Source organism: Syngnathus scovelli, chromosome 3, assembly GCF_024217435.2.
Source record: "Syngnathus scovelli strain Florida chromosome 3, RoL_Ssco_1.2, whole genome shotgun sequence".
NCBI classification, from domain to species: Eukaryota; Metazoa; Chordata; class Actinopteri; order Syngnathiformes; family Syngnathidae; genus Syngnathus; species Syngnathus scovelli.
Genome location: NC_090849.1, coordinates 15,938,578 through 15,953,183, shown reverse-complemented (window position 1 = coordinate 15,953,183; position 14,606 = coordinate 15,938,578). Strand labels below are relative to the sequence as shown.

Sequence of the window (14,606 nt, the reverse complement as noted above, 5' to 3'; positions counted from 1 at the left end):
ATGTGTTTATAAATATTTTTAATTAGTGGCGATTGCTTCGATCTTTTTTTTTTTAAGTTCAAGTCTGGGGCTGTTTAAAAATGGTTCAACAATTTGCTGATATATTGGGATATCACATTTGCATCATATTTCCCTAGTTTGATGTAAATATGCACAGTTTCAAAATGAACAAATTACAAGTGTTATTTACATTCAATTTAATGTTTTTCAGGACAACAAAGGCAGGCTGTGATGTATTTCAAGCACTTTTCCTCAGCTGTTGAAATCTGCAGCTTCAAATATGTCAAAATGCACTTTCCAGTTGCATTACATTCAAATAGAAAAGAAAACATTTATAACTGATTAAACATTTTCATTCAACTTTGGGTTCAACTGGTTTGACAAAAAAGTGCTATGATGAAATCCAAAGCGCTCCATGACTTGACAGACTACACCAACAACAAAACAGTATTCAACTAATGTTTTTAATAGGCCACCGATTTTTCCTACTACCGCAGTTTTCCAATCCCTGACCAATAAATGCTATTGAGTATTTCAATGACATATGAAACATATTAATTGCAGGAGTTACTTGTAAATTGTACAGTGCATACTTGGGGACATAAGAGGTAACGGTGAATAGGAGTTGTGCACAATGCATATTGCAGATACTGTACTTGGTGTTGAATGTGCTCAAGTAAATGCAGTAGGTTTATTTTGTACAAGCAAGTATATTGAATAGTGTCCAGTGTTTAGGTAATAATGGAGTCTATTTCTAACAAGTATGCAAAGGTCCTTACGCGACATGGATTGGCCACATACAGCATGTCACGTTTTCAGCAGCGACGGGGTCAGTGACTTAAAGAACGAGAGACAAAAGACGCAGCAAAATATGATCAGCTTGAATTCAACCGGACAAACGAGGCCACTCTGAGGTAGGCAAGAAAACACATGCTTGACCACCCGCTGTCTTTTTTTTAGATGGCCGTACCAAGATTGAGAACAGGATAAGGAAGTCAAGGAATGTCAGTGAGAACTAATTTGAGATGATTAAAGCAACAACTCTGCTGACATAAATGGCAATTGCACAACACTTGTGATTGGAGGGAAAAAGGAATGTAAACATGTAATGAAAAAGGACATTTTGGTTTTCCGAGGGGCAGCGGTCCCATATGGTCTAATGACCCAATAGTATACACTGTATGGTACTTGCTGTTATAGTGCCAATGGGAACAGCCTCCATTTTCAAACATAAGCATTTGATGTGTTGGTGATACTAAGGTCTGCTCAGGTTTAGGCACAGAAACACTTGAGTGGGACGTGGAAAAGGTCGCAGTTCGCATTCTCGCATGCATGTGCTTTTCTCTACTCGTTTGGTGAAATGCAAGAAATCACATGCCCCCCCATACAAACCTGCATCAGTAGCCCCAACACTTTGAACCAGTTGTTTCAAGGTGAAAGACTTGCATAATGTCATTTAAGAGTACGTTGCAGGCCTGCAGTCCAGCTGCAGCACTTGTCATCAGGGCTTTTCCTGGGGGGCTTTGAGGTGAAATGGCGCACAGACAAAGGGGTCAGCAGCGTGTACACCAGTTTCATTGCTCACTTTAAAAGGGCCCTCATGCTGCTGGGTCACCGTTCCCTCAAAGTGGCGGGAATATTTGGCTAGCGCTTGCGGACGGAAAGGATGTGGTGCGGTCTGTCCCAACGCACCTTGTTCAGGTATCACAGCTGCCCCGAGAGGGTACGGAGGTGGTGCGGCCTCCTTTCTTTTCGCAAATGGAGCCTGGGAGAACACATCCAGCCGCTGTTGGGCTGCCAACGGGCCGCTGGGAAATGGCGCGTTGGCAAACACGTCGCCCTGTTCTTGCTGCGCGAGGCGAAAAGGAGCTTTTGAGAAGATGCTGGCTGGCTCGGGATCAAGCAGGGAATGATTCTGGGCAACGGCGGCGGGTGCAGGTGGAAGGAAGGTCACAGCAGATGATACCACACAGGAAGCTGGCGTCGGTTGGCTTTCGTGCTCTTCGTCCTCCTCGGAGTCAAGTAGCAGCGGTCTGGAGCCGCTTAGGTCGTGGGCTGAAGTATGACCCTCGGTGGCACCCCCGAAGTTCTTCTGCTCTTCTTGACAGGTTACTTTCTCCTGGTCTTCATCACTGGAGTGATCACATTCGTCGTTTGGTACACAATCGCCCACAGTTTCGCTGTCGCGCCCTTCTTGGCCAAGCATGGAGTAGCCGTTCCTGTCCAGTTGCACATCTGTATCGGAGAACAGAAAAGGAACAAGTTTATCTAAAATTGCTTGAATGCGCTCATATTCAGGTCACATGTACGTAGGATAAGCGCTAAGTGAGGAAGCATCATGACACTGACGAGACATTGTACAACATTGATTGTCACAACATGGAGCAGCCTTGTTTCCCTAACTTGCTCTCCACATTTCAAACGGATGTAAGCACTTGAGTCAGCGGAAACAAGGAATGTCGGTGCCTTGGCAGCAGAGGGAGGCGCAGTTAGACAAGACGAGCACAGAGGAACGCACGGTTCACTCTTACCTCAGCAGTGTCGACAGCAGCTGTTAACAGGCGGCTCTCACCGAGGAGTTAAAAAAGAAATGCTACCTGATTTGTTATTTGTTTTCATCACAACTGAAACCACAAGATTGCACAAGTGCAATTTGTGTTCACCAAGCAGTTGTCTTGCAATTGTGAGGAAAGTGTCGATTAAAGTGTCTGCGACTAAAGTGACACATTGATTATGACAGAACAAAGTTTGCTTAAAACTTAAAGCTCAGGTCCATTTAATGTATCCACTCAAACAGATGCTCTTGTTATAAAAAAGAAAACAAAACAAAAAAACAGTGGGTTGGAGATATTGGTCCACTGTGATGTCTTAAAGCAATAACGATAAGTGACAGGCGAAAAGGCCGAAATCTTAGCATTTATACAATAAATAAACTCCGGTCTTCGTATGTCCCTTTACAATTTACATCTATCACATTTATACATTCGCTCCAGAGCACTAATGAGTCATGACAGATATGATGCAGTTACATATTACACACTCAGAAATTAGTTTTACAGACAAAAGCAAGGAACTTAACTCTTTATTTTGTTAGTTTTCTGAACAAGAGCAAATTTGGTGGCGTGACAGTTTGAGACCTTGTGGCCTATGAAAACGGGGAAGAGCTTGAGGTGGATATCAGTTCTAAGCATCAAACAGGAGCACATGTGAACAACTGAGCGGAGAGTTGTCTTTTCTCTTAGTTTGACAAGGACATGAAGACTATCTTTAAAGAAATGCACATCATCATGTCAGTGTCATTATTCTATTACTTTGGCCTTTCTATCTCAACTCATTCTATACCATTGGACATGTATATTTTTGTTTTTGAAGAATATGTGCGTTTGTGTATTCCGGGTGTTTGTTTTTCCAGTTAGGAGGCTTCCTGTGAGTCCATTACGCGAGTTTGGAGAGAAAGTGCATCAAACTTAAATTGTCAGTCTTAAGTTTTCGACTGGTTTCAAATAAAGCTTCAACCCTCAATCAACACACACTGGCAAGGGGAAAGCAAAGCAACCATCATAGAGCAGTTCAACATGAAATGAAAGTAGACCACCATGGCCGCACGTTAAATGAGTGATTATGGGGGAAAGCATGAGGAGGGCCATGGTGTCACCAGGTTAGTGGCAGAAGATATGCTTAAGCATTGATGGGTGCAGAGCAGAGCTTTATGGAAACAGCCTATCGGGGCTTAGGTGAACAAGTCTATGCCGAGTCCTCTCTTTCACTTTATCAGATGCTACATTTTCAACCTCTCTGACCCTCCTCTCCTGTCCTAACGTTAAGGTTGCACACTTCCCCCTTGACCTCTCCCACTAGAGGTCGATGAGCTGATCCACCAGTAGGAGGGAGCGGGCCAAGTTGGGAAGGCTGGACTCTGAACTGCCACTGTTGTTGCGCGAGTGACCACCTGAAACATGTCAGAGAAAGAAAGAGAGAGACGAGACACAGAAATGTACATGGAAGAGCCGAGGGAGGTGGTGAGCCAAATATAAGTCGTATGTATGAAGAAAAGAAATAAGAGGGATGAGTGGATGAGGATGTTCAGAGCAGAGGGGTGCATGAATGGGGGGGGCAGGAAAAGAGAAAGAAGCAGAGAGTGAGCTGGGATAATCTTAATATGGCTGCATCAATACAGTGGAGAGTAAAAGGAGCACCAAGTTATCATGGGGTGGGGGACTTTTGAGATAACAGAAGCCAAACCCTGCGGGGTGTGAGCGTTTGACTGGCAAGACTGCCCACATCACGAGTCACAGCGGAAAAGGGGCTAAGTTTGGGGAGAGGGGCTCGGGATTGGTCCTGCTGACAGCAGATGCGAGGGCTCATCTCAGAATTCTGTTCTTCTTACCTTGGCTTGAGGTTTTGGAGATGAGCACGGGAATAGGGTCAAACTCGTCATTATTCCCTTTCTCTCCTTGCGACATGAGGAAAGAGGAGGAGTCTGTAGCAAAAGAAGAGGATGTGGCGCAAAAGCAGATGTGAGGGGAAAGCAGTTAATTCAGCCAAAGCAAAAGAGAACAAAAAAGGGAGGGGCGACTAACAAGTTAACGTAGTTTTACTAATGTCTGGGATCAGTTAGGGTTAGGTTAGGATTAGTACATTTTACACGTACAACACTAGCCAAGAAGTGCTGCAAAAGAGCAAGAGCTTACCAGCAGATGTCTGAGAAGGATGCAACTCCTCCAGACAGGTTGCGGAGCAGGAGCCAAGAGGAGCAGAGGAGTGATAGGAGGAAGTAGCAGAAACATTCGGCTTTCCGTGAGGAGAAGTATGAGATAGAAGATGGCAGCCCAGCAGAGAGTCCTTCCCAGTTAAAGAGTCTAGGTCACAGCAAGAATGCAAACTCATGATGAGAAGGGGTCAAAGTTGAAGAGTGGGGTGAAAGTTTAAGCAGCCGAGTGCAATGGATAAGGAACACGCTTGACAATCCAGCACTTGTCAATGTTTGAAATGTTTTGTGAAACATTTCTCATCCAAGTGGTGCTTTCCTTAGGCAAAAAATTGCGGTGAGCTTCTTGCTACATTTTATGTAACAATTTAACATAACTTTAGTGAACTCCTTTTAATTCCTGTGTCATGTTGGAACGTGAGCTGACATGAGAAGTTAATAAACTTTGCCAACAAGGCAAGAAATATTTTACAATGGCAACCATTTGATCATGACACGGGTACATTCAAATTCCTTTTTCGGAATCATATGAGCGGAGAAGATATACAGTATTACATTAGTGCTTCCAATCCAAGAAACAAAAAGTAAGATTCAGTCAAACTGTGACCATAAGAAAAAAAAAGTCAATAAAATATATTCCGTGCCGTGAACTCGCCTATACTGAGACCAACAATGCTAACCTGGCATGCTGGCGGAGGGGAGCTCTGACTGGCCTGAGTGCCGCTGGGCTTGAGGGGCTTCAAAGCCAGGAATCAGTGAATCCACACACATCTCTGTCTTTGCTAGATGAACGTTAACAAGTGAATGTAGGAGAGGAGAAAACAGGGGAATAAAACCATTTCCTCAAAATCAACAAAGGCAGTACCAGTACCAGCATTTGTGCTCAAAGGCTCAGTCAGGGTTAAAAGGTCAGGGTGCAGAAGAGAGGTTTCGTGAGACTTCTGTCCATGATCAATCAAGTTGTCTAAGTGATGAAGGGAGACAATTGAAGGACAAATAGAACAAGACAAGGGGTCAGAAAAGGGCAACAGGAGGAGTGTCCAAAAAGTATGAATGGAAAAGAAAGTATAGACGGTCAAGCCATGTTAGGAATTCAAGCAGCGTTCCAGCTGACCAAAAACCAAACTTTTTGATATTTGACATTATGATACAATGCATGCCTTCTGTATTATTAAAGGCCATGCCCATGTCCAATGTGTTAATGATGTAGTTCCAGTGAATAAAGCAACACACTCCGAGCAAAACTATGGCCATCTGTATCATATAGTATATATAATCGGGCGAAGACAACCTTGGAAATCCATCAGCAAGCATTCAGCTCTAACAAACACTGCAGAGAGGGCCCTGCCAAACTTAACAACTCATGATAGTCCTGAGCAGACAGAGCTAAAGTTTCCAAAAGCACACAGAGCATCCTTTACTCAAGTATATTTAAATGTGGCCCATGCACAAGGCAAAAATCTCACAGCACTCATTCATACTTACGAGGAACCACAATAGTATATATTGGTGTTTTTTTTTTTTTTTTTCTTTTTTGGGCAGGGGTGGTCTTAGAGAAGGAATGTGTTGACTCAGAAAATGGCACAGCAGATGTGACCCTTAACTCCCTTCTCTAAAGGAAAGAGCATTGTTGAAATGCTAATGCTAACATCAGAAAGTGAGAATCTAAAACTGCACACATTGGTCCTATCATTAGGTACACTTGCACACATCCCAATAGAAGTTATTGCAAAGACAATAAAGTAGGCATTACTAAATACATAATGACTACATACTGAATACATAATGTGCACATTATATTTCATCAAATAAAGGATTGTAAGGGACATAAAACGCACTATGATTCTACAATAGCATCACATCACTGCAAAATAGTATACAAAATAATAATAATAACCAAAGAAAAAGTGGACATAAACGACTGCCTGCCTGCCTGGGCTCATTGAATTGTGAAGGAAATCCAATTAACAAAGGCGTGTTTGTTCCGCTGTACTGCGTGACAGTAAAAGCACAGATCTGCAAATGAGATGCGATCTAGCTGTAGGCCACAGACTATTCATGGCAACTGACAAGGAGTCACTGTGCAGCAGCTAACTTATGTCAACTAAGGTAGGCTCCTTAAAACAGCTCTGGTTGCAATTTTGATGTTGGCAAACTTCCTTAAATAAAGTACAAGACATGATTCTACGCCATGGATATTACAAGAGCTTTCATTTCAAGACTAAATGGTGAATAAAAAGGTAAATGCATGAAAAAAAAAAGGAAAAAAAACTCTTACCAGCAAATGAATTGAGTCCATGAATGAGACAGTCACCCTTGGACTTCTCCTCTGGAGCAGCTGTGTGCAAAATACAAAAAAAAGTTTTTTTTGTATTTCACAACTCTCTCGCTTGTCTGTGTATTAATACACACTACAACGGTGCTACGATTAATCGATTATTAAATTAATTGAGTCAATGAATTGTTTAAATAGGTTTGTTTTTACTTAAAATTGCGCAAATCCTCATTCTCCTATTTCTGTCATTCACCACGAAAGCAGAATGATTATCTTTGTGTTGAATCAAAATGAAAATTTGAAAAACATTTTTGCCTATATTCCAAAATGATTTGGCACAGCGCATTAACTAAATCAAAATTGTCTATTTTCTGTACTATTCATTTGAAAAATGTCCTATTTTTGAATAAAGGGATGAAAATTAAAAAAACGTTTTAATCCGATTCAACGATTGACAATAGTCAAAACATTATTAAGCAAATCGTCAGTTGCAGCCCAGAGTACATACAATCTGCACTTACTTTCAGCAAGCTTTGCAAAGTCTTTGTTAAGCAGCTCCTCAGCAGTTAGCTTCGAGAAATTATCGTCACCAAAGGGGTTCCAACTGGGCTGAGTGTTGATTGTAATATGGGCAGATTGGTTGTCACCATCAGATGGGTGATATACAGTCTGCTGGGACGAGCATGGGGAGCCAGAAGGAGTTGTGCTGGCCGATCTACACATCAGGAAGAAAGCGGTTATAGTTTACCATGTTTGTAGTCATGAATGGAAACAAAACGTGTGAACAACGTGATTCTTCTCCAGCAGGATTCTGTTGGATGTAAAAGATTTGCTTTTACTCCACGCTGGCGGTGTCATCTGAAAGGACTTTCTATTGCGGCGTCATGAAAGGACAGTCGCTCCTCACATCACTGAGGGGAGCTCATTCTGCTCACTTGGATTTGTTGAGGCTGGCCTCAGCTGCGGCTGCCTGCAGAAGCTGGGTGGACTTGCTGATGGGGACCCCGAAGATGGCACTGTGAGTGACGTCGCTCAGGATGCGGCGATGACCACTCTTGGCCGTCAGCTTGGGTGACGATGGGGGTGTCAGGGAGCCGACTTTGTTTCCCCTTCCAGTTGTCTGTGTTGGGCAGGGACAATGAGGGATGAATATAAAAGGTATCGACATGATTTTAAAGAAACAAACAATTCCCACAAATCAAGGACCAGCGATTGAAGAGAAACCAGGGTGAAAAAAAAAGATTCGAGGTTTGTTGGACACATCCTGCCAATAAAAGCCAAGACCTTAAGTTTGCCCACTTTCAAGGTCAAGCAGAGTCGGTAAGTACACACTGATTGGATAGAGAGAACAATAAAGGAAGAAGGGACGCTTGTTCAATCAAATCAGCAGCAGACGGCACTATTAGCAGGAAGTTACCACATCTGGGTCAGCAGCTGGCCCAATGACGGAACACTCGGGTATGGAGGTGAGACGGAGAGCTGGACTTTCTTGGACCTCATGCTGCTGTTGCTGGTGCAGTGCGAGAGCAGGAAAATCAGGCTTAGCTTTGCACTGCAGCAGAGTGGGTGTCGCAGTGACAGTATGCTGGACTTGGTGGTCCAAGCGCTGTGCCAGATGACTCCACGCAGGAATACAACCGCATTTGGGTCATATTTGTCCTTCATTTCTACTCATACTTTCAATACTGCATTTCTGCCTGCAGTTAGGGACATCGAAAGTCATGTTGCAGAGGCTAAGGTGGTCAACTGCACTTCCCAAGATACTGTGAGTTTGTGTTTTCAGTTTTCATGCCTTTTTAGACACAACTACGTATATTAGATTATTATTTGAAACCTGAGCAGTGGTCGATCAAACCTTTTAGTTGTATTCTTTCGCTTTTGCTGCGATGCCTACCTGCTGTGTATTCTGAAGCTGTAACAAAGCGGAAGGTTGTTGCTGTTTCATGAGGAGCTGCTGAGGTTGCGGCGTGACTTGAGGCTGAATGTTGGTGGTCTGCAATGGCTGCAGTGAAGCCTGCGTGGGAGCAGGAACCTGTTGAGAAGTCTGGAGGGCACCCGCAGCTGAAGGTGGGACACTGATACCAACACCTAGAAAAGAAGAAACATTATTTTTTTGATTCAACTGCAGATCATTATTAGTCCAATGTTAATGTTTACTTATCCCCAAATGAAAATAGGACTGAGTTTTAGCTGTGACATGTAAAGGGATCAAAGGAGCTCATACCTATGGCCTGGGGCGCTGCAGCTGCTACATTGGGCCTCTTGCGTGGGGTCAGACCTGCTTGTATGGGAAGAATGCCTGATATAGGCTGTGGTTGGGTCTGGCCAGCCTTAGGTCTTTGTCGAGGTGCTATTGAGGTTTCAGTGGTAGGAATGGGGTCTGTGATCCTGAAGTGATGGAAGATATATTTGCAATGCATTGCAATGTTTCAATTCATTTGAAGAGAAATCATCAATTTTGGCTTGTCTCTCACCTGGCTTTGGTTTGACTTTTTTTGACCACTGCTTCACTGGCTTTGATAGGCTCGGGAAGTTTTGCAGGAATAGGTGAATTCTGAAGGGGTGAGAAGAAAGGGAATTCTAAAATTTGTCAATTCAATTCACTCAAAACCACCAAAAAAAAAAAATTACAATACTGTAAAATAGATAGATAGATAGTACTCCCAAACATTCAAGTACATATGTCCAACATAAAAAATGAAGGAACATAAAACCGTCAGCAGTTTTTATTTGTCTGGGAACTAGAATGTGCTGACATATAGCAAGTGGAGCTCCAAGTCAGAATTTTATTTACTCTGAACTTACATGTAAATTTGGAACAGGACACTCTCGCCGATTCATTTTAAAGGCAAAGTATGATACTTGATAGATGTCTGGCCTCATGTCGGGGTCAGGTTCCAGTATATATCCTGAAAAATCCACACGGGGGATCTTCAGCTTCCCGTAACATAAATATTCTCCTTCCAACTTGCACCGAAACTGCACACCCACATATTTTTTAAGAAAACAGACTTCCAGTTCGACCTGACTATGTATCATGGCTTAATAGAGGTTATTCCATAAATTAAGCTTGCATTCTAATATTGGCAAAGTATTGCGGCAATGGAGAAATTATTTTAACATAGCGAACCTGCAACTCCATTTGACATAGAAAACTAGGAAATGAAAACAAACGCTGCTTACTGATGAGACAGTGCATATCTTGGGAGTAACGTGAATTGTCTGGAATAGTGAAACTGCCATCACAGATAGCAACTTGGCTCTCCCCGAAAGGAAGCGTGAAGTAGCATAGTTTATAGAGGAGGCATCCCATAGCCTGCGCACACAATTCCAAAAACACAAGTTAGTTTACACTTCTACACTTCTATCATCATGGAAGCCAAACAGCTCACCCATATATCCGCCTTTGTTGTGATGACTTTACCACCATAGAGGTTGACCATCTCTGGAGCACGGTATGATAAAGTAGTGTACCTGGTGTGTAGAGAGCCACACACATACTTAATACTTAAGCACAACACAACAAGTGTCAAGGGAAAAAGCCATGGAAACCAACTTTTTGATCTCCTCCTCAACGACGGGTACCCCCTCTGTCTGTGGATCTTGGAAATGGTTTGTAGCACTTCCAAAGTCACACAGCACATAATGCCCCTGATCATGCAGAAGAATATTTTCCACCTAGGCAGCAAGAACACAATCAATTACCTCCGATGCTATGACACAAAAGCGGCAACCAAATTAACTTGGGAATCTTGGAACTCGCCTTCAGGTCTCTATGAATGATTGGAGTCTTGCACTGGTGCAGACGAGCAACAGCCTCACACGTATCGCAAAAGATCTGCAACACCTCTGCCTCCGTGAAGCCGGTCTGTAAGCGTTGGTTCATCAGGTTGACCACCTGTCCACCTACAAAATGAATTTGGCAGATGCTGAAACATCAGCTAGTGCCTCTGTAACACTGAGCTGAGGACTTTTTATGAAAGCAAAGGACTGAAATGCTCATTTTATTTCTTTGAACATAACATTAATAATGTAAATGATCTTTTATTGTGAGGTTGGGAAATGTGCTTGGTAGTGAGAAAAAACAAGTAAAATATTTTTGTTAACAGCCACAGACAGAAATCATGGTAGGCAAATTTACCTCGACAGAAGTCCATTAAGATTAGGACCTCCCACACATCACCAGCTCCAACTGCAGCTATGCTGGAATCCAGATACCCAACTATATTTTTCTGACCCACAAGGTCACGCTACATCAATAAATAAACAGGGAAACAGTTACCTTCACAATGTTAAGACAAAAAAAAAAATTACAATCTTTTCATTTTTTTTTTTTTTTTTACTTACCATAATCTGTATTTCCAGTTTGCAGATTTGTAGATCATGTTCATTGTTAACATACATCCGCTTTAGAGCACACCGCTGACCCTGATTCGTTCGCACCAAAAAAACAATGGCAAAACCTCCTGCAAAGAGATGGAACGATGTGACATCAAATAGTATTCAACACAGATCACAGCACATTTGGGCCATGTTACGTCACATTGAATTGTCTTTCATTAGAGATTTTCACCTAATAGTAAACGGAATGCTGACTCTTCCCAGTGCCCAAAACTATCAAACGTACATGAGCCTGCTCAGCCAATTCAAGAAATTAGTCAACTATATAGGAAGTCAGCAGTTACACCAATGCGAATGAAAACAGATCGCTTTTTTTTTTTTTTATCGTGACAGGATAAATATCAATTCTGCTCACTAAACTGTGAAATTTTCATACGGTTTCATCCACTTTGTCTACTATTATTTTGTCTCACAGAAGGTGTAAATCAGAGATTTTCAGAGGAAAACACTCTAATAATGAACCGTTTGCATGAAATACTAGAGCCACACCTTGCATGTGTGTGTTAGAGTTGAGACACTTTAAGACCTGCTGTCTAATCTAAGATGGTTGTAAGAATTTAGAAGGATTAGCAAGCTTCTTGAGCACCATTTCGCTGTGGTCGCCTCTCAAGATAGTGCCAAAAGACTAAGTAGAGCCACAAATAGCCACTGCCCGATGACATAACCAACTGTCAGGATTATTCCCCGCAGTTTTATTATGCATACGCCCACAACAAAATGCTCACAAAACAAAAATGCACCCTTTGGGCATAGTCATGAAAAGCACAATATTTGGTCCCACTTGCCATGGCTATAATAGACACGGCTTTAGAATATTCCACATCTTTACAACTACTTTACTGCAAGTTTACACAGTGATGATGAAACAAGATACAAGCGGCATTGTCCTGTCGGGTGAAGACAGATGAGCTTGGGACCTGGTGTTTTCTTTACAGATTCCGAGCTGAGTGAATAATTTTGCTTCACAGATCAGGGAGTAAATCATTGGAGTTATGCACACCATCACAAGAGTTATAGAGTTATGCACACCATCACAAGACACACACATGCCGTGTATCCAATGGAAAGACACAAACAATAACAACAACAAAACTACTACTACTACTACAAGCAAGTCTCCCTGTATATTTGCATGCATAATGTGTTCTGTTGGAACAAGTTCTCAAAAAAGTAGAAACTCTTATTTAACTGGCCTCTATTTCCAATTAATTGCATCAAAAAGAATTACAGCAAATATATAGTTTTGATGACATTACTTTGTTTATCTTTGTATTGTTGTTTGTGGTCAGATGACCAGACCATTCATAAAGTGGTCAGACAGCTGGACAGCTGCCAGAACACTGATAAATTAATCAGTCATTTTAAATCTATTATTCAGTAACAAGCCCTCTTGGCTACCACAACAAGGCTTTCTCTCATTGGGGTAATGGAAAACAACAACCCTGTTTAACTGTTTAGTGAAACACCAGGAAATGATCGTTAGAAATGAATTTAATAATCAGCACCAATAGTTAACAACATTACTCCAACTATTTGGGCCACCCTGCAGCAAAACCGCAGGCATGAATGTGCAAGCTTGAAAACGTAGACGCCGGTGTTTATGCTTCCAATTACCAATGACTCAGCACGTCAGTCACTTTATATCCTTTGTACCAAGTTACTCCCAGCCTCCAGTAATATATGCAACCAGGAAATTCAGAGCAGCATTAACTTTTCAATCTTATTTTAAGGAGTAAAATGACAATTATCTCTATGCAAAGAAAAATGGGAAAACAGTTAAAAAAGAAAATCTATATGCACTAATAAATGGTCACCCACAATAAGAGAAACACAAACCATTCTAAAAGTGATTAGAAAGTTAGTCCAACACATTTCCCTATGAGTGAATAATCAAGCTTTGATATCGTTGCGTTAAAAAAATAATAATGCAAATGTAACATTTCACTATGACCATACACTGCTGTGGGACACGAGATTACAAAATTAATCCTGCTTTACACCAGTTTGACAACTAAATCAAATACCACGGGGTGCAAAATGATTTCAATGTGATCTAAGTGGAAAACACGGCCGTTCACCTTCAGCCACGATCTCTTCGATGGTCACTTGATGTCTTCCAAGGGTAAAAACCCTGCCGATGAAGCTGCCTCCGCCGCTGGAACCGGCGCCTCCTCCGCCGGCTCCCGGACCAGGCCCTGAGCTCACCAGCTCCCGGCGTGAGTCAAAAAATTTCTTCATTCCCACCAGGTGTTATCCAAAGCGACAATTCTGAATACAAGTGTATAAAAGCACAAAATAAAGTATGTCGTTAGTTTTGATCAGTCTGTCGATGGAAGTGCTGCTTGCAAATGAGGTAATTGTCTTTGACTGAATGACAGCGGCTAGCTGAATGCTAGCTGACGAACTGGACTTTAAAGTATAGAAAAAAGCAAGGCAGCGTTTTCAGGCTAACACATGATCGCAACAGAATACAGGATCAGACCTTGTCTTAAGAAGTGGATCAGCGTCAAAAAGTGGAAATACTGTGAAGTCCGAAGACTGCTGTGATGACTGCACCGCCGGAGGAACGGTTCTGAGCGCACCTATGGGGCTAAGCTAACCAGCTAGGTGCGATGACAGCTGCATACGGCAGCCAGGTAGCTCCGTCCGTACAACCCAAAGCGGTTTATCACACATGCCCGCGATAAGCGTCTAATCTAAAATATCACATCACACTAAAATAATTAAATTCTCTCGCTTTTTTTTTAATCGCCAGCAAATATCCTTTCTCGGGCAGTCAGTGCTGTATAAATCTGGCGATTTTTATTAAATAACTTATTAACAAAGCTAACGGAGCTACAAACAAGAGCTGGCTGGAAGAGTCGGCGTCATTTCTCTCACTATGATTGGGCAACGACAGCGACCCCTTTTGTTTCAGCCCCGCCCGTAACCAGAACCAACGTATGACTTTCAAAATAAAAGCAATTTGAGATTCACCACGTATTGTTTTATTTTTAATTCAAAATTAGTCAATGTTGTAGGTGCGTGCGTGTATGCGCGTGTTTGATTGTGCGCGTGTCTGTGTGTGTACTAAACACGATGCAATTTATCTTTACTACATTATTTGTTCAGTTGTAAGGAGTAATGTCACCCTTACTCCTCTAGAGGTCACCATTCACCGATTAAAACCAACTTCAAAAGTTGTATTGATCCATCAATCCATCGATTCACTATCATTTTTTA

At 42.1% G+C, this 14,606-nt stretch overlaps 1 protein-coding gene across 13 annotated transcripts; it reads right to left on the bottom strand.

The window, feature by feature from the left end:
• Positions 1-180: 180 nt before the first annotated feature.
• On the bottom strand, positions 181-14,279 carry aak1a (AP2 associated kinase 1a). Of its 13 annotated transcripts, none has more exons than XM_049763896.2 (21): positions 13,867-14,279; positions 13,463-13,652; positions 11,331-11,449; positions 11,125-11,233; positions 10,747-10,889; positions 10,540-10,661; positions 10,376-10,457; positions 10,167-10,299; positions 9,789-9,892; positions 9,458-9,537; positions 9,208-9,371; positions 8,878-9,071; positions 8,401-8,487; positions 7,919-8,103; positions 7,505-7,698; positions 6,987-7,046; positions 5,574-5,672; positions 5,389-5,490; positions 4,692-4,859; positions 4,388-4,480; positions 181-2,235 (listed from the first exon to the last, which is right to left on the bottom strand). In XM_049763896.2, exons 2-21 carry the CDS (start codon positions 13,620-13,622, stop codon positions 1,502-1,504), a joined length of 3,132 nt encoding a protein of 1,043 aa, XP_049619853.1. In that variant the 5' UTR covers positions 13,623-13,652; positions 13,867-14,279; the 3' UTR covers positions 181-1,501. The 13 variants fall into 13 exon arrangements, with proteins under 13 accessions (XP_049619853.1, XP_049619851.1, XP_049619852.1 ...); XM_049763894.2 differs by having other exon boundaries at positions 8,401-8,493; positions 13,867-14,278; XM_049763895.2 differs by having other exon boundaries at positions 5,580-5,672; positions 8,401-8,493; positions 13,867-14,278.
• Positions 14,280-14,606: the final 327 nt, after the last annotated feature.